Source organism: Rhinolophus ferrumequinum, chromosome 6, assembly GCF_004115265.2.
Source record: "Rhinolophus ferrumequinum isolate MPI-CBG mRhiFer1 chromosome 6, mRhiFer1_v1.p, whole genome shotgun sequence".
Classification (NCBI taxonomy): Eukaryota; Metazoa; Chordata; class Mammalia; order Chiroptera; family Rhinolophidae; genus Rhinolophus; species Rhinolophus ferrumequinum.
Window position 1 is genome coordinate 51721645 of NC_046289.1, and position 20896 is coordinate 51742540.

The window sequence follows — 20896 nt, forward strand, 5'->3', positions numbered from 1 at the left end:
TAGAGCTCTCTGGTGCCCCTTCCCACAAGCACACCAGGTGCTTGTGTTTCACGAGTGGACTGTGATGGCACAACCCCATGGCGGCAATCATAGAGACTAAGTGGTACAGTGTGGCAGCCTCTCCTCGCCACTTGAGGCAGCCCACAGGGAGGGGGACCACATGTCCCAGTCTGTTCCCCTAACTAAATTCTTAACAGCACCACCGTTCACTCCCGAATATATTCCACTTTGAACAATAAGTTACCTGGATGCACTACCCATAAGGCACTCTGCTCTAGGATAGCCTGAGGCTACACTGAACACAGTTTGAAAACCACAGGCTTAAACACAAATTAATTCAGAAAATAATTTGTTGAGTGCCGAATATGAGCTATCTTCGGGTCTGCTCCTGCCACAGGGGAGAAAATCTATCCATGTTTCAAATTTTGGAGGAGCGTTCACACTTCAGCTCCACAGAAGCCCAGCAGTGGAATAAGCATAGCCTGGTGGGCAAGAGGGACATCGCCCAGAGTCCTTGGTCACCCATCGATTTTCTTTCTGTGTGCGCTTCAGCTCTTTACTGTCAAACCAGACAGAAGGGCCTTGGGCCTCAGCATAAATCTACACTGTGAAGCTGCTGAAGTCCCAGACCTGTGGGCATCCCAAGTGCCTCCCGGTTCATAACAGCGGTGCCATGATGACTGTCTCAGCAGCTCCTGAGGCCACTGGGGCCGAGGCACGAGTGACCAGGGCGAGTGCCCCAGATATGGGGCTCCTCCCAATCTGAACTGACTGTTGTGAACACAGAAACCACCTCAGTGCCAACCCTGTGCAGTTGGCCACAAAAGGGTGAGAAAATTCAGTGAAGAAGAGAACAAAGACAGGAAATAGGAGAGCTAAAGATGGGAGGAGAGAAAGGAGAAGGAAAGAAGAAAAAGGAAATCTGCACTCCCATACTTTACCTTCATTTTCAGCAGCTGGTTTTCAACTTGTGCTACCTCTAACTGCCTCTGCTTTTCCCGCAGCTTATCCATGGATGCTTCGTATGTCTGCTGCAAATTTCTGATTTGATCCCTAATGTTGCTATTTTCCAAAGTAACATCCACGAGCGTTTTCTAGTGGGATGAAAATAAAAACAAATCCAGGTCTAGTGGTATGAGAAAACATGGCCAGAGTTATCAACTAGGATATCCCTTTGTCATTAACCATCGTGGTAGATGCCAGGCCCCAGGAGCTACAAACCTGGGACCCTCGTGTTGGAGGGGCTGAGTGCCCCACAGTGGTCAAGACGTCTGCGCCCTGGAGCTGGGTGGGCCAGCTCCCCTGTAACACCCCACCACTGCTGCCAATCCCACCTGCCACGGCTTAGGATGGCTGGAAATGGATTAAAATGGAGTCTTTCCAAAGAAAAGTGCTCATTATACTTTGGTGTTTCACATGGGGGAAAAAATGGGTTTGAAAATAGTAATTGTAGAACAATCTCATTTTGAAAAAAAAAATGTATAAGCATTTGTTCAAATGTATTAATACGGAGAAAATTTAAAAAGACTAGGAAAAAATTCACCAAAATCGAAATCACAGTTTTCCCTATGTGATAGGATTATGGATGACATTTATTTTCCTCTTTGCGTTTTCTATATTTTCCAGATACCCCCAATGAAATCAGAAAACAAAATGTGTGTTTTGTAGAATGGAGATGTTTTCCTTTTTTTTCTTACAGGGGCTGTCACTGCTGTGCTTCCAGCCTGCCTGCCAGGACAGCGACACCAAGGCTGAGTTTACTGTAATGCCTGCAAATACTTCACCTTCCTCCCTCAGGCAGAAAAGGGTGGTGATGAAGGAGTACCAGGAACAGAGTTTGGTGACTCAGATAAGTGTCTGACAAGTGTCAAAAGTCTGGTGATTATTGCTCCAGGCCACCCACTGCAGCAAAAATGTTTAAATTAGTATTGTTGCTACTTAATGCTTCGGGTTTTGTTTCGTGAACTCTCCTTACAGAGAAATGGCTTCCAGAACACAGAATTCCTACCACCGGACACTGGGTTCTGAGCTCCTTCTGTCACCTCCCCATGTCATCTACAACTTTAAATCCTGAGATTTGGAAACTCTGGTGTTGGACACACGTTCTAACATCCTTGTTCTCTTAGTAGATGATCTGTTTCTGAAGCTTCTTCAACTCTTTAGCCTCCACTTTGGAAAAGAGGCCGCATTCCTTAACCTATTTGAATCAGAGAAAGGATTTTCGACGGTGGTAAATCAGGAGCCACTTGGAAGCAGGGAATCACAGAACACTGCAGCTGGAAGTGGGGGTAGAAACCACCTCGCCCAACCACCCCGTCTCCAAGCCCCACTGGCTTTACAGACACTGCTCTTGTGCTCATGAACCTATGTCTGGACTAAGAGGCCAGGGTTCTAGCGCGGGCTGTGCTGCTAGCTAGACACCGCCTTCAAGTCATTTCCCTCTGTTGGCCTCGGTTTGTTTATCCACAAAACAGGGGGTTGGAGATCATCTCAACACTTCTTTCCAGCTCTGACATTCTCTGAAATTGAACCCAGAGTCTGGTCTCACTGTCAATAAGAGTGAAATGGAAGAGGTTGGGGCCTTGGAGAAATAAGAAGCCAACTTTCTTCAGATTCATTTGAGTTTCCTGGCTGTGAGATGGTACCTTTCCTTTCTCCTTTTTTTCCCTCCTTTTTCTTTTCTTCTTCTTCTTCCTCCCATTCCTCTTCTCATTCTTTTTAACAATGGGTTTTAATCTTTTCATTACAAGGCTCCTTTGTGTACCCTGGACTAAGAGACTGGACCATAACTAGGAGTCAGTCTGGGTACCTGGGTTATGGTTGACCCTGTTCTAACACCTGACCTCTGAAGTAAATGCCTGGAGTGTCAGTGGGATGGCAAATCAGAAAGACAAGGGGAAAGAAAATCCAGAAACTTAGTGCAGATACCAACCAGGTGTGAACTCCGATGAGTTACATCATTTCCTGGTTGACCAGGAGCGAGAAGTCTAGCAGGGGTGAAAAGGGAGCCTTTGTGAGCCCCCTTGATGGCAGGAGTCAGGGAAAACAAAGGCTACTGAATAAACCAGACCCAAAGTAGGGCTTGGCCCAAGGCCCGGGGAAAACTGGTAAGCAGGAAAAGGGTGGGACACAGAGGCCCCACCAGAAATGGGCCTCGCAGACAAATCCAAACAAGGGGCCCACCCAGGCCCACTGTGGGACGGTGGCCTAGCTTTGTTTGTGGCACTGCTGCCACAACAGTTATTATTAGAGAATACTGGGTTCTAGGGGAAGTGGATAATCCTAACATGAAAATTTGTTTGCTTATGTGATAAATTATTTATACAGAGTCAGAAAGGATATGAAATAGCTTGTGGAACTTTTAAAAAGCAGGGTAAAAAAATAAGAGTCAAATAAAGTTGGAGCAGGGGCTTGCATATTAGGAAACTAGAGACAAAGGACGCTGTTTCAGGTGAATACAATGCTTTGCTTTGAATATTTTCAAGTTAATTTGCTTGAACATTTGCAAGTTAATTTGCTTGTCAGATTGGGGGCTCAGCTGGGAGAGTAACCATGGGTAACATCTAAGAGGTCAACTTCTGGCAAATCAAATTAACCAAGACAGCAAGTCCCCTGAAGCAGGGTGACAACACACATGTGCACACAGGTAGGCTCCTGCAGCTTTCTGCTTCCCTGTCTGGTACCACAAGAGGTTCTTTAAAATGCATCTGATTTCTTTCAATGCAAAATAATTTCTACACTAGGAAAAACTGCTTAACGGCCTTTGGGAGTTACCCGCCATGAATGAATACAGATTGCCTTTGGTTAAGGTTGGATTTTCTGTGATTGGGTGGAACTTCCTGTCACACAGGGGCTACTGGGAGGAGGGGTTGCTGTACTGTTGTAGGCACTGACACTTAAGACCACTTGGACATCCAGTGCTGCAGGTGACATCTCTAGCATGGAACTCAGGATCTAAACCTCCATTTCAATGGGGGCAAAAACAACTGCCATGTAAAGGTTTCCAGTCTCAACTTGGAAGCACTGCCTTTGATGTCCTCCACAGCCTGCACCGTGGCCACGCTTAAAAGGGTTCTGAGTACTGAGCTGAGGACATTCCGTGAGGGTACCCCATGTAACAGGAAGCAGAAGAATACCTGTAGGTCAATGGAGTCTGACGCCAAAGCTGAGTTCATGGCATTAAAACTGTCCAGGGCTGACGACTGTGTCTGGATGTGATTCTCCAGATAGTTCTGCTGGGCCTGTGAAACCTGGATAGATTGAGGACACAGTTACACAAAACCAATCCACACATACCCACGGTAATCTCTGTTTAGGCTGAAACTTGCTCCTGAGAGCACCCATCCACTTCAACGATATTTCCAGTACAGCTTTAAATTAAAAAGTCAACATCTGAATGATTTCCACCCAGAGAGTGGAAAGACAAGAATACTTTTCTTTTGGATAGTATTTACACGTTCACCCACCAGGCTTTTCTTAGTCCTCACAAGAACACTCAGTGGCAGACAGACAGTCCTCTTTACAGGGAGGCAACAGTATCAGAAAAGTTAAAGGATCAGCACACAAAGAACTTAGAAGTGGCACCACTGGAACTAGAACCTAGTTGGACTATCTTCTGGTGCCCTCTGGCTCGTTCTACTCAACACAGAAAGAATATACTTTGGGCACCCCCAATTCTCAGGAATGATTTTTGCGGCTGCGGCTGTTGTGTTGTCTTTGTTGGGTGTGTGTGTTTGACACTTTTGAGAGAGTTCATTAGAGGCCAGTCTTAAGCTAGAGAGAGGTCTAGCTGGATAGAGAGAGGCAGGGAGGCAGCAGAGCTAGAGGAAGGGTTCTGGGAAAGCTCAAAGATGGACCCCTGTAGGAGCCAGAGAAAGCAAGCAGGCATGACAGTGCACCCTGCACATGGGAGAGACAGCTGAAACAGCAGGCCAGGACCAGAGCAGGTGGCATATTCTCATGCAGGGGAGTGTTCATATAGCAGTAATTTAGCAATCAGTCTGGCTCAGTATGGGTGTGGCCTGGAGAAGGAGGCTGTAGGCAGAGATGGACCTCCTGTGACAGTTTGACACGAGAAAACAAAGGTGTGAAGGTTGTTTATGCATCTCTTGCAAATCCAATCCTTGGGCATTAATTACAGTTGTTAGTGTCTATCAGTGGATAGCAGAGTGAATTTCCATAAGTAGGTGAGCATTTCACAAATCTCTTTCTCCATGCCAGTGAGAATGGGCAAGGTGGATATGTTTACAAACCTTTACCCCTATAATCAAGGCAGTAGGTCTTACTTAAGCAGATAATTTCATAGCCAAGCCTTAAAGTAAACTCTAATGCATGACTGTGGTAACTGTGCTTCTTTCCTGTAATTATTAACTTTTACTGAGCGTATGTCATATATATGGACTTTTTCCGTTCAAGATTTATATCACAAATATTAAGAAAAAAATTTTTATCATAAGAATTAGCTTGGTTAAATCAGGGGAAGGTTGTTGTTTTCCTTAAATTTTTCAGTAGGTAATACATTCACATAGTTCAAATATTTAAAATATATAAAAGGTAGACACTAAAATAAATCTCCCTTTCACCCTGTCCCATCTGCTCAGTTACCGCCATGCCCACTCTGTCCCTCAATTAAGAATCATTATTAATTACTTTCTTGACTATCCTTCTAGCAGCTTTTTGTGTATACACGAAACAATCTAGATATATGTATTCTCCCCTCCTGTTTTATATAAGTGGTAGCACATTACATTTTCTTGCATCTTGCTTTTTCACCATCTCTTCTATAATGTCTTCAATATTTCCATATCTCCTTTTGAAAGCTTATCACTGTTTTCATTCTTTTTTTTACAACTGTATTTATTCTATTGTAGAGATATAATTTATTTTAATTTCCCCTTCTTAATGGACATCTAGGTTTCCAATCATTTTACTATTACAAATAATGCTGCAGTAATTAAGCTCATAGATATGTCTTTTCACATATGTGAGAGTTTATCTATATATTCTTAGAAATAGAATTGCTGGGTCCAAGGATATAGTATCTGTAGTTTGGGTAGATAATGACAAATTGCCCTCCCCAAGAGTATTACAAATTTACATCCCACCAGCCAGCTGCCTGTTTCTCTAATACAGTGTCTTGTCTCATCCTTGCAGTTTTGCCAGTCTACTGAAGCTAAAAATGACATCTCAAGATGGTTTCAATCTGAATTTCTCTAACTGAGAGTGAGGCAGAGCATCTGATCACACAGTTATGAGCTTTTCATCTTTCCTTTACTATCAATTATCTATAACAAATATTTTGCCCACTTTTAAGAGTTGTGGCCTTTTTCTTCTTGATTCAAGAGCACTCTTTAAATACTCAGAAAATTAGCTTGTTATCTGTGATATGAAAGGCAAATCATTTTTCTCAGTTTGTCATTTGACTGACTTTGGTGTTTTTGACAGCACAAGTTTTTCATTTTCATGTGGTCAGAGTTATCAACCTTTTCTTTTGTGGTTTTGGGATTGCATGTCATAGTGAAAAAAGGCTTTCTTCACCTCAAGAGTACAAAAGAATTCACACATATTCTCTCATGGCAATTTTGAGTTTCATTTTCACTATTTAAGTCTTTGATCTGTTTAGGGTTTATCCAGTTGTAAATCTGTCCCAACAGCATATAAGTTGTCCCAATAGCATATATTGACGGTCCATTTTCCTCCTTTTATATAAGATGCTACATTTGTCATACATTGGGGTGCATTTCTGGCTTTGTTTCATTGATGTCTATTTATTTATATGCTAATACTATACTGTTTTAATCTCTAAAGCTTTTTCAATTTCTTGTAATAGTAATAGAGTTAGTCTCCCTCACTGCTTTTTTCCCCCAGAATTTCCCCCAACGTCACATTTATTTTCTATAAACCTTGAAATCACCTAGTCCAATTGTAGAAAAACAAAATAAAATAAAAATCTGTTGGTGTTTTTGGGTTATATTAAATTTGCATATTAACTTGATAGTACTGACATCCTATGTTGAATCTTCCTTTCTAAGCACATGGTATGTCTTTTCACTTGTTATAGTTTGCTCCTAGATATTTGGTAGTATTTTTGTTGCTGTTGTTTCTTCTTGGTTGTTTTTGTATATTGAAACCTCTTTGTTTATATCTATTAATTTTTTATCCTACTACCTTACAGAATTCTTCTATTGTTTACAGTAAGGTTTTTTTCATTAGTTCACGGGCTCTCTGGTATATAATTTTATAGTTTAAAAATAGTGATAATTTTACATCTACCTGTCCAGTTATTATACCTCTAAATTTATTTCTCGTATTTAATTTCATTGGTTAGTATCTCAGACACAATGTTAAATAATAATGGTGATAGCCAACTTCCTTGTCTTGTTCCTGACTTTGGAGAGAATGCTTTGACTATAAGGAAAAGTATTCTTGCCATAAAAATTTCTTTAAATAATAAACTTTATTCTGTGATAAAATTCCCTAAGTTCATTTAAAATATGATTCCATTCATAAAGAACATCATAAACTCTAATATCTTCAGATACTAGCCACTGAGAGGGAATTCTAAGCTCTACCATCCCTCCAGATCTCCGCGTCACTGAAATATTGACTTACTGACAATTCCTGGGTGATCTGTCGAAACTTCTGTCTCATTTCGTCATAGTCTCCATACATTCGTTTCCTTACTTTTTCCAAAGTGGCTCTCACCTGTAGCCCACAAAGATGCTAGTTAGAGATCAAGCTGTAACATTTTCATGCAAGATTTCCAAAACTTTTAAAAAACTCTAATGAGAAAAAGGTCCCACAGAGAACCAATCTTAAGAACAGGACAAATTGGGAAATTAAGGGATAAGATCACTCCTGATACCTAGTTAGAAACCAATGGAATTATCTTAATAATAATAATAATAAACATATTATGAGTACATATAATTATAATTATTAATAAATATTAATTATCCAAATAATAAACCCTGGAGGAAAAAATGTCTTGTTGAAATTCACCCATCACCTTCAAACTACACTTGGGCAAAGTTTGCCCCTTTTTCTATCACACATTTTTACAAGTAGAAAAATTTTTTAAACTTGACTGCGAACACGAGGCTAAGAGGACTAGGAAACCAAAAAGCAAAGGCAACCTCTAATTTTCCCTATCTCTGCTCTGCCTGTCAAAGAGCAATTAAATGTCTGGGAATTGCTCTAGTGATGCAGGGAAGTATGAGCCCTGGAGAGCTCATAAATCTGCAAGTCAGTTCCACAATAACCACCAATAATAACAAGGCACTAAATATAACAAAAGTCAAGGTGATCCCCAAAACACCTTTACAAAAACACCATTTAAGATTCTTTACGGTAGCACTTCCAGAGGAGTAATGGGGCCTTAAAATTATTTTTTTAATCAAAACAAAAAAACCCTCCAAACAGCCCCTGTCTCCTCCCTTCTTTTGGTGCCCCAAGATGGACAAAAGCTCCGGGACCCTCAGCTTGAACAGGAAGCCTCCTCGTGGGAGCCCATCCAGAGACGCTCCGGAACTCCAGGAAGGGCCCAAAGGCAGCCGCTTGTTTAGAATGACCACAGGCGTGTAGCGCACAGCATGGAGGGACTTAGTCTTGAAGCTGTATTTGCCAAGTTAGCACGTTTTAAATTGGACTACGTGTTTATTTAGGGGGGACTGGATATTGGTGGAGATTTCAGGGCAGGAGGGCAAGTTAAGATGCCAGGCCTTCCTCAGATGAATTCTAATAATAGAGTCTACTTTCTTGCCATTAAGTACAAACATTTTGGGAAAACGAGGCCAAACGCACAACTTTTCATTCTGGGCAGGCAGAATAGCTTTCATCCATAGCTCCAAGTTGGTTCTTGTGCTGCTCACCAGAGGGAAGTAGATAGGATCTCAAGCTGGGTGGCAAATATTGCAGGAAGCCAGCTGGGCCAGAGAGTGAGAGAGGACAAACAAGTCCATAAACATGTATAGGAATGAACAGACCAAGGATGGATTTGAAGCCAGCTACAGAAGGTGAGACCTGGAAATTAATTTTAAGTTGCAGAGCACAGTGGACGTTGGCAATTCCTGTCAGAACCACCCCTGGGCTCATGTTATCCTGGTTCATGATCAGGCTGAACCTGCTGTCTTTGTCTTGGGCGATGTACAACTCTTCATTCTGCTTAGAGGGTTTACCTCTGAAGCACTGCCATGTTATCTGGGGCATTTAAATGAGGAAGGACTAAATATTTCCATAAAAGAAATACAGGAGACTAGGAATGTTCAGGCTGTTTCTATATAAGAAATATAGGAATGAGATACTCTAAATGGTTAAAAATTATATTTTGGGGGTACGATGACTAGGAACTTGAGGCTGGTGGTTGTCACACATATCCTGTGTGTTTGTGTATATGTGGAAATTTTTTGGCTTTTCTTCATTTTCTCTGTTAAGCATTTATTATTATTTTTATTCAAAACAAGATTTTTTATTCTTATAATTATACAAGTATCCAAAACTTTCAAGACACATTAAAGAAGGTGATATTCAATAAGAGCTATTCTTCCAAAAACCCACACAAAAGTTGACATGACTTTGTGATTTATCTGCAACCCACCAAGAAAAATGGGGTACACAGAGCTGGAGGTTTTGACTTTAGGGGTCCCCACAATCTATGCATGAGAAAACTGAAACCCAGAGATGGTTTCAGTGTCAGAGAAACTCATTTTCTCCCTATGTAATCACGCTGACTTGGTCAACAGACGCACTGGTCAATCTACAGAGACCAAAGAACCCAAAAGGAATGGAGACAGATATAGATAGACAGATGATAGATAGATAGATAGATAGATAGATAGATAGATAGATAGATAGATAGATAGATAGATAAAAAGAAATAAAAAAAATTAGAAATGCTCCACAATGCTAAGAATGGTGGAATTACGGGTGATTTTGTTTTCTTCTCCATACATTTTTGTATTTTCCAAATTTTCTCAAAAGAACATGAGGTAAAAAGACAAGAAATATAATATTAAATACAAAGAAATGACATTGATTGGTCTAGGATGAACAATGTCTATTGTGGTTGTCTTTTTGCAGCATCTGTTTCAACCCGAATGATTGGTCTGAACCAGCCACAACCATCCCATTCCCCTTGCCAATGATGGATTTGGGAGTGGGCATGTGACCCACTCCTGGCCAATGAGACATAAGGAGAAGCCTAATGGAGTGCCTCTAAAAAGAAATCAGAGAAGAGTGGTCTCTTTTCTTCCGCCAGACACTGTCATATTTTGAGATGACGCTATGAGTCTGAGGCTGAAGGAGGAAACAAACAAGGGACACTCAGAGAAATAGACCAGAGCCAAGATGTGTCATGTCTGGAACCCACCTACCTCTAGACTCATTCCCAGTTGAGGCAAGTTTCCTTTTTGAGTTGGCTCTTCTGTTACCTCCAGCCAAAAGCATCCAAATGTATACAGATGTCCAAACTCATGCATTAGGAGTGTCCAATATAATAAACAAAACTACTTAAGAGCCACCATATCATACATGGAAGAAGAAAGTCATTGGTTTCCTGAGTAACCCTACTTAGTAACATCCAGAAGTTCACTCTATACCTCACTGCAGAATTACATCTGTACTTTTAACACTCCCGTAAAGACATGTAGAAACATTTCCATCCAAAATGAAAACGCTAAGAATTCTTCCAAAACGCCCTTGTTATGGTCACCACAATGCTTTCAACTCCACCCTCCTACATGCTACGGAAAGCATATAAACCAGAAAAAAAATCCTTCAATGACTCACATCTCTGATGTAGTTCATCTCTTCTTTTAGCTGATTGGTAGACCACCCGTATACCACCATTTCTTTCTGCTGATTTTGATCTGATCTTCGCACCACTCCGTAGACAACGCCCTGAGGGAGTTTCCTGGTTGGTTCTCCATTGCTTGGGTCAGGATACTAAAAGAGGGTAGGAAAAGAGAAAAGAACAATGACTCTTTAGGCCTCGTGAAAACAGCTATAACTGGCCCACTGTATATGGTTATGCAGGTTATGCCAGCACTGGAGAGCCTGGGAGCAGGGAGAGAGACCGGCAGAAATCCAGCCCAGTCTATGCTCACCATGTCACACCTGGCACGGGCAAGCCTGCCTTTATCCTGGAGGAAGAGCACCTTTTTCTAATTTCTACCAAGACTCTCCCCACCCACCTAATCGTGCATCTGCAGGGCCCCATCTTCCCAGAGGGGCACCTTCTTCTCACAAAGGAGGCACATACACTCGTGTTGTCCCCAATAACAAGAGTGTCTGAACTCTGACATGCCCAGTAGTGCTGTTTTTCCCCTTATACCAGTTCCTCTGTATGCCTTCTACCTTATCACTAAATATGTGGTCTGAAACGCATGATTCTGAGACACTCAGCGGGGAGCGGGGGAAATGTTGGCTGCCATCTGGCAGCCAGACTGTCCTCTCAGGACTGTCTGAGAAAAGGAGGTGGGGTGAGTATATAATGTTTTGTGACCATTCATGAAATATTTCCGAAAAACCAGGCAGAGGGGCATGACTTCACTCCAAAATAATCTTCCTACTCGTTAATTCCTTTAATTAAAGCTTTGATCAGTGTTGAAATGCAAATACCCTTGGGAAGAGGTAACATATCCAAGTAGTAACATACCTTTCTAGAATGCAGGCTCAAGCAGCAGGAAAAAGGGGAATTAAGACGTACTGAGCACGTACTGTAAGCTACAAATATTCCTTAGCATGTTTAATCGTCACAGCCACTCTGTGACATAGTGATTATCCTCTCTACTTTATAGCTGAGAAAACTAAAGGTCAGAAAAGTTAAGTAACTTGCTTACAGTCACACATCTAGATTCAAACCCAATTCTGTCTGACATTAGGCACACCTCTTCACACTGTAGGCTTTGTTAGCTGTAGGAGGACAGAGTAGGAGCCTTCACACCATCTAAGGGAAGGGGCAAGGAAAAAAATCAAGACCAGGGACTAATACTTTATAGATAAACTGGTCTATGCCGAATTTTCTCTGGAGCTGACCTTGGTACTTCAACAATCACAGTACAGAAGCCTGAATTCCACAATGGCTACTCTGCTTTCCCATTAATTTTTAAAGCACCTTTGCATAAATTCTTGCCATGCACTCGCAAGATATTTTTGACATACAAAATTTTAATTTTCATTTTAAAAATCATTCATTGTGAAAGAATAATGAATACTTTATGATCTTATTCACTCAAAGTTTATAAAAGCAAAGAAAAGTCTAGAAAGATACATGACAAATTATTAACAGTGATGAACTCTAAGGATGGCACACCAGGGTGGGGCAGGGGTACTAGAGATCAGGGAAGCTTTCATTTTTCTCTTTATACCCTTTTGTATTGTTTTTTTGCAATGTGAGCTTTTTAAAAAAAAGGTAAGAAAACAAAACATTCATGGCCCCCCCACGCTTCTGCACATATTTGGGGAGAAATGGGATATGAGGGGCTGTAACACTCTACATTTGACTCTGGAAAATGTTTCCACTTGAGTCTCTCACACTGGGGTCCCACAGGCACTGATGGAACTCTTGAAACTTGTACATAAATTGAGGTGAATGGGCTATTAAATAACTCAGTGCAGTGACAAGCTGGGATTAGACCTCCCTGGTTTACGAGGCATATAATTAGGAAGAGGAAAAGCTCTAATGTAACTCCCCTTGTACCGGGAAACAAAAGCACGCTCTTTCAGTCATGGACTCCACCCAATTCCTGCAAAACAAGCTGATGACCACACAAGGCTTTGGTGACATGCATTTCTGCAAAGCAAAGGCTTTTGCAGGTGTTTTGGCTGGTAGGAAACTGCTCGGATGGCCAGATATGGAGGACTCTGCCTCCCTGCCCCTGGAGGAAAACACAAGCAATGCCAAGGACAGGTTCTGTGAAACTCCGCTTTGGAGGTCATGGATCTAAAAGATATGCACATGGAAAGATATGGAAGATCCATTAAGTGAAATATAGTAATTTTCATATCCCCAGTTTTTGTTTTAAAAAATGTGTGTTTGTATGTGTATGATATTGAGAAAGATGGAATCCAAACCTTTAATGCCAGTTTCCTCAGTAAAATGGGATTTCATTTTTTCCTTTATACTCCTTTGTACTCTTTGAATTTTTTTGGACAAAAAGAAAAGGCATTATTTTTGAATTAATATTGTTATTTCAATTTTCAAAGAACTAAAACTAAAAGTTATTGCAAAGTCAGAGTCTAAATGAAAGACCCACAGGGAAGGGCTCAGCTCAGGAGCAGGGCCACCAGCGTGGGCCACCAGGGGGATTCCTGAGGCAGTATGAGGAAGTATTAGACTGTGACAGGGAAAGTGAAGGAACATTTATGAAGAAAGTGAAGGAGAAAAATATTTGTTGTCTAGCCAATTTTATTATACAATATTTTCTTTAATCCTCACAAAAGCCCTACTGTGTTAATATTAGTTCATCCAAGGTGGCAGCATTCAAGTGCCTGTCTATGTCTTGCCAAAAGTAAGCACTTTCCTTGACTACAATGCCTTTGAAATAGCTAAGAGTCAGGAGAGAAACTAGAAGTCACATCTCCATGTGGGAAGAGGTGAGCCCAGGAGGTGGAGACTCTCTTCCAGCATCCTGTGATGCATCTCCCCCTTGGCTTCCCCACTCCCCATTCCAGCCTCACCATCTCCTTTCTGTTCTTTTATCAGCCAACCTCCCTCTTACTTCAGGGCATTTACACAGGCTATTCCTTCTGCCTGCTGTGCCCGCTGCTGGGCTGAAATGTCCCTCCCTCAAGGACATCTTCACTGGCCCTTCAGCCTGATTAGACCTCTGCAGCACTCACCGCAACTATGATGAGTGTGACTAACAGTATCATTATATACGTAAGGCCTGTTCCCCTGTCACCTGGAAGTCTAGGGCCTTCTTTGTCTTCCTTTCCACCCTAATCCCTGGCATCTAACAATGATTGACGTAAAATGAGTTTCTCAATAAATATTTGCTGAATGAATAGGGAACTTTAGAAGCTGGATGAGGTTTGGGGAATTACCCAGAATATGTAAACAGGGTCCCGCTGAAGAGAACACCCTTTGTTCCTCTTCGATGGAGGAATAGGGAGCTGATGTTTTTGTCCCCGTCATAAATTTGATATCCAGAAAAGCTGCAAAGGAACCGAGTCTACTCTCATTTTTACAAAATGTCAGTATGCTTTTGGTCAAAAACTGGAGAACACAGAAAAAAATGAAAAGAGCTGATACGTTTGCCACTGTGTGGCTGAATTTTTCTCCACTCCTAGCCTTTAAAATATCTCCCTACAAGATAAATATTAACTTTTTGGGCATGATAATAGCACTGTGATTATATTAAAAGATAGGCTATCATTTAGAGAAATGTGCTTAAATATTTATGACACCTGGATATAGGGTGGAGGAAGTAGCTGGGGTGTAGACAGGGCAGGACTAACCACGACTTAAGAGTTGCTGGGGCTAGGTGAAGGGTCAGTGATTACACACTTCAGTCTCTGTTTGTATCTGTCTGTTTTCTCCATCATTAAGTTTTTTGAAACTTCTTTATAATGCTGCGTAGTGTTTTAAAAAATCAAATTCTAAAAAATGTACACTAGGCCTACTAAAAGCCTCCTGGGCATGAAACAATACAAGGCAAAATCACCCTGAAAACAAAAGCCCTAATAAATGCATGGGATAAAAAGAAACTTACTGTCAAAAATGAAAAAGGAAAGGCCATCCCAGAATCCCTACATGAAACGCAGCAGAATTAACAACAGGCATACCGGGTAACACATAGAAAGAACCCCTCCATTACATTCCCTGGATGTACTCCCAGCTTAAAATTTACTTACAGGCTCATGCTATGGCTATTTTCCTTAAAGATATATTTAGCGGTCAGTACCTTAGAAAGGAGAAACTACAGGAAAGTAACTCAGCCTAAATTCTTGCTGTAAAGGCTTTAGTGACATCAGTGATAGGTGACCATATTTTCCAAAACCTGAATCAGAATATACGATTTTTACAATGAGATAAGCTCGATAGAGGCAGAGACCGTATCTGCAATATCCACTGCTCTATTCCCCAATACTCAACATCAATAGCTGTTTCGAAGGGAAGAAGAAAGCAGAGTATTCGGAATTGGGTCTATGCCAGAATACTTGGAGTGTTTGGTCATCTCAGACACTGATTTGTGCAAAGGAAGAAAGTCACTTGGTCAAGAAGGGTTCTCGGGGATAACTGCAGAAACACTGTTTAACATAAATCCGCTGACAGTGGTAGCCTGCCATAGCCAGCCCCCAGTCCCAGGGGCCAGAATGGGGGGCTGGTCACATGTCCAGGCCGCCAATATGACTCAGATGGACCATAACATGAATTAAATGACTTGCAAACTAGAAGCAGAGTTATTTCCAGAACATTTTGCTTTGGACCTCCTCTTCCAGCCAGAGGGCAGCAGCTGACCCAGGGACGGCCGAGTATTAAGCCACTGGGCATCCTATCCATCTTGCGGGCACAAGACGTCATTTTCAGGAATGTGCCCTGACCTGTCCAACCTGTGTGTCCATCTCAGCAAATTACTGGTCCCTGGTCATTGCCCACACTTGACATTGTTTTGCCTTCTCATGACAAAAATGGATGTTACAGCTGAGCCTGAGTGGTCTTTCCACAGCCCGTTGGAGAACCAGGCAGAGGATGGGCAGCCCCTGGCTCCTCAGAGAAATGGAAACCTTTGATTTATCAAGATATCTGTTATTTCTGACAATCTCACAGACTGACTAGAGACCCCTTCCTAAATAAATTCAAAGCTGGAAGAAGACTGATCTCTTTGAATGCTTCAAGATGAGAGGTAAAAGAAAAATTTCTAGCCATGCAGAAATCTCAAAGAGAGTGTAGTTTTGATGATAATATCCTGATAAGAGGTAACTTCTTACAGATATTATTTTACAGCTTCTGAGGCGACAACAGATGCTTAGGCCTAATAACCCCAGGGAAAAAGAGAGTATCTGGGGTGGGGGCGGGGGGGGGGGAATCAGGAACTTCTTTTCTGGAACCCAGTAGTACAGTACACACCTTAGATAACTTAAAATGTAAAGACCTGCACAGACTTTCCCTGATAGGAGAAAGTGTGCAAGTTGATGTCCCAGTGGCAACATGGCCCAGTCACAGAACCGAGTTGGAACGGCAAACCCCCTATGTACTAGCTGCATGGACCTGAGCAACTCATTCACTTCACGGAGTTTCAGGGTCCTCAACAGTGAAAGGGGGATAATGCCACCGATTTCAGAAGGTTGTTCTAAGGAATACATGTTCTAAGGAACACCCCGTATGCTGCTGGGCAGACTAGTGGATACTAATGGATATTATTACTAGTAGCGTCTTTACGTTTCTGAGTCTCTGGGTTCCTCCTAAAGTTTACATGTTTGTCTGGATGCTTCTGTCTGTCTGTCCACCTCTCTCTTCTTGGATCTTTTTTGCTGTTCCCCTCACAGTCATCAAATTTGCTCTGGGAATGAAATGCTCACCCCTCAAATGGCCTTGGTTTCTCTTCACCAGGAGAGACTCCTGGAGTCTCAGAAGGTGATGGAAAAGAGTTCTATAGTCCAGGGGGTTTGCAAACCAGCCCCTTCTCAGTGTTTGATAAAGTTGTGGGCCGGGGGTGGGGAGGAGGGGCCTGCTAGGGCAGCACACGCAGTCCTGACCTATTTGAAACCACAGCTACTGCCCCTTTACTCTTTACTGGTAGCACTACTATATATATTGATTTGAATAAAGAACTTTGGACAAATGCTGGCTGTAGGCTAAAATTTCCATGTGCTAGAAGAGGAATCTGAGGCCCCTAGAGATGCCCTGACTATCCAACCACAACAGCAGTTGGAGAGGGAGCCAGCACTAGAGGGCAGGCCTCTTCCCATCCTCTTCCTGGGGCCACTGTCTTTGAGAGGCACGTAGAGTCCTGCATGCTGTCACTCAGGGCAGCCCCAGCCCATCTGAATCATGGCACCACACTCCCTAACCTGGCAACAGTGGGTGATGTTGTATAAACAGTCACACCAAGACAGGAACTCAGCAAGCTTATTCATCCAGTACTTTTAAGGGAAATGGGGACTATAAAACCCAAGGGCAAGAGCTTCCTCCTTTTCAACATTTTATTGGGCTATGAAAGTTCCCAACTTTTCATACATACACATATATCTGCTCTCCTTTGCTCAGAGTTCTTAAAGGTCTAGAGAGAAAGTTTCTTTAAAAACACAGGTCACTACCACTGCACTGTATACCTGAAGCAGAAGTTGAATAATATTGTATGTCAGCTATAATTTAATATATATATATATATGTCACAGGATGTGGCGTACAGCATAGGGAATAGAGTCAATGGAATTGTAATAGATACATACGATGTCAGAGGAGCAACAGATGGGGGGAGGGGGGTTATCACTTTGTGAGGGGTGAAATGTCTATTGCATTGTTTTGTACACCTGAACCTAATAAAAAAATTAAAAATCAGGTCACTAAAGGACACTTACAATGGTGGAACATTAATAGCTACTGCAAATATTATCTGCTTCAAACTACTTTGTCAATTTGCAAAAGATTTCACCATCACATCAGTAGAGCTCAGATGATATTCACTAAAATTCAACTATACAGTGAGACTCCAATTCAACATATAAATCTGTAATAGCTGGCATGGCTTCTGTCTGTTATTTCTCTATGTGTAAGTGTGTGTGTGTGTGTGTGTGTGTGTGTGTACTTAAGAATACATTGCATATAGATTTGGATGGAAATATGGATACATACATTCAAGAAGTTCTTTTGAAATGATAGGGGTTTAATTTCAAAATCATCTACTACCAATTTTAATTTTAATGTTCAACAATTTTATAAACATTATAGTCTACATTTAACAATTTCTCAACATGAAATTTGTGCCTACAACCCAACAGCATCTCGTCTCCCATATTACTAATGATTTTTAATAGAAAAAAATTATCTGAGCTGTTAATACAACTTAAGGTGAATATTCTACAAAGAAACTTATAATGGGTTGAATTGTGCTCTGCAAATAAAGATATGTTGGCATCCTCAGAACTTGGTACCTCAGAACTTGGCCTTATTTGGAACTAGGGTCAAGTTAAAATGAGGTCATTAGATTGGGCCCTAATCCTAATATGACTGGTGTCCTTATAAAAGGGAGAAAAACTGGATACAGAGACAGACACACACACACAGGAAGAACACGATATGAAGACTGGAGTGATGGAGTGATGCTGCCACAAGCCAAGGATTGCCAAGAACTACCAGAAACTAGAAGCAGCAAGAAAGGATTCTTTCTAGAGCCTTCGGACAGAGCACGGCCCTGCTGATGGACACCTTGATCCCAGACTTCTAGACTCCAGAATTGCGAGCCCATACATTTCTGTTGTTTAAGCCACCCAGTTTGTGGTACTTTGTTATGGCAACCCTAGCAAACTAATAAGAAACCAAATCATCATAATTAACAATCATTAAGCACTTACTATGTGTAAATAGAGAGCTACAGTCTAGGGAGACAAAAAAAAAGCACCTCATTGCTATATGTGTGTATACTTGCATAAGTATATGCAGTATACAAGTTTCGCAGAAATATGTATATACACATATGGGAGTTCTTAGCAATGCCACATGAGAGGTGCAGCCTGAGGAGCCTGTAGTTCCAGAGAGGAGATAATCACCAAAGCATGAGGCAGTCAGGGAAAGTCTCGGGGTGAGCAGGCCTTGAAGAACAGGGAAGACGTTGATAAATTGAAAGACGGCTAGGAAGAGACTCCAGGCCTGGGGTAGGGCCTTAGCAAGGGTTCTGAGGAGGAAGTAGATGCCATCAGTTTGGAAGATAACAAGTGAACCTGTCCGGTAAGCACAGGCCAAACAGAAAAAAAAAAAAATGGAGATAATATTGAGTTGGTTTTACATGGGCTGAGTGATCATTCAAGAGGAATTGGCCACCTGGCTGTGAGACCTGCAACCCAACCAGTAGTGCCACACTGGGACCAAATCAAAATACCAAGATTTTGGCATTTGCTTTGTTACAACAAAATATAGTTGTTTTATTTATCTTCTCTCAGGTATCTTCTCTCAGGTAGGTTGTTTGGGGGAAAGGTGTTAGTACAAATAAATTATCCTAGGGAAGGAAGTGTCAGTCTCTAAGAGAGAAGCGTTTTGGCTCTGGTGGAGGCCACTCAGGCCACGAAAGGGGTGGTGGGGAAGGCGGAGTCAGACTCCCGTGAGGGACAGGGAACTGGGTACAGGCACCTGCCTCCCCCATTCCCTCTTGTCTCTCCCCCTTGAACCTCCATATACTATCTTTGTGTTACCCTTAATGTCCCTGCCCCATTTCCAAGATGACTCCAGCAAAGTCCCCTGAAATCAGATGAGACCCAAATGGCTTTGTGAGAAATACATATGACAAACAAATAGAAGAAAGACACCCCTTCTCGCTGGTAATCGGGAAATGGCAATGTGAGATATTTTGGGATCCCTGTTCTGGTGGGGTCAGAACATTTTCTATAAATGGGTATATCTATGTTCCATTTGAAAAGTTAATCCACTTTAGAACTTTCTCAGTATATCTGTTTACATAAATGAGCCAAATTTCATATTTTTAAATAGCAAAATAAAGGTAATTTACCAGTAAAATATCTGTATTCTGTATGTAAAAATACCACCATGTCAAGAATGCTGAAAACCAACATGGCCACATAGGATGGGGCTCGGGAGGGCAGAGCTGACACATGGGGTGGGTGTCCTCCCAGGGAGGTGGCTCCAAACTGTGTGAGGATGAGTTCTCGGGGGCAAGAAGAGGAGGCAAGGCATGGCAGTCTGAGCAGAGGGATGCTTGGATTTAGAGAAGGGCATGATGACATCAAAAAAGATGCATCAGGCACAGTCCAAGAGGGAGAAGGAGACGCAGGACCGGTTGTTCTAGAAAGGCGACTGACTCCAGGAGGGTCCAAGGGAAAAACAGCAAAGAACAAGGGCCACTGGGTTTGATATTCAAAGGGAAGTGACCTGGCATTCAGTCACTGCCTCTCTTTCTAATCAATATTATCGATCAGACACTGCAGTTGGTCCTTTGCACATATTAGCTCATTTGTTCATTGCAACCAGGCATTCTTGTGCCTACTTTAAAGATGAAGAAACTGAGCAGCGGAGAGCATAAGGCCTTGGGAGCTCATCTGAGGCCTGCAGAAATCAGCCCTAGGGCAGCTGACATTTTTTGTAAGAGAAAGAGTAAAAGGAGTCGGGAGCCTCCTACATCCACTCCATGAACCGTGACACCAGCAAAAGATGCAGCTTCTGGTGCGGTTGCCCGCAGAAGCCTCCACACACACCACCATGAAGCTAGGCAACATGTACCGTCTGCCACACCCCTCCACTCTGCGTAATTCCTCTCTCGGATGATTTGAGAACAGTGGACAGAAGAATGTCCCAACTGGCATTGGTGTCTCTGTGGCCGCTGCTCCGTGGTATCTGAGGTCTTCAAAGTACACTAAGCATCTTCCATGACTGTGAGAAAGAATAAGGCCCAGTACTGCCCTCAGTTGGCTGCAGCTCTAACAGGACCCTGGAAACCCTCCGAAAAGTTTTGCTTCATCAGAAGCCATGCAGGCCACGCACATCTTCCTGCTTCCACATCTGAGCTGGTTCTACTCACAGATCCCCTCCAAAGGAACCAGTCATCCCCCCAGGGAGGCTCATTCCAAGGTCCTGGCACCTTGCAACTATGTAGGCTGTGACCTCCCAGGGAGGGGCAGCCACCCTGGCACTCCCAGTGTCTCCTCGCTTGTTCCTGCCTCTGGCTCCCAGTGAGTCAAGACCAGGAACCCAGCCAGGACAGGTGACGAAATCACCCAAAACAGC

At 42.3% G+C, this 20896-nt stretch overlaps 1 protein-coding gene across 2 annotated transcripts in view; it reads right to left on the reverse strand.

The window, feature by feature from the left end:
* MYZAP (myocardial zonula adherens protein) overlaps positions 1-20896 on the reverse strand; it is an 87877-nt gene that overhangs the window by 51979 nt on the left and 15002 nt on the right. For both annotated transcript variants that reach the window (XM_033107811.1, XM_033107812.1), the window contains exons 3-6: positions 10786-10941; positions 7612-7704; positions 4137-4250; positions 942-1094 (exon numbers count right to left, since the gene is read on the reverse strand). In XM_033107811.1, coding sequence (XP_032963702.1) covers positions 942-1094; positions 4137-4250; positions 7612-7704; positions 10786-10941 — 516 coding nt within the window. The remainder of the gene's footprint in view (positions 1-941; positions 1095-4136; positions 4251-7611; positions 7705-10785; positions 10942-20896) is intronic.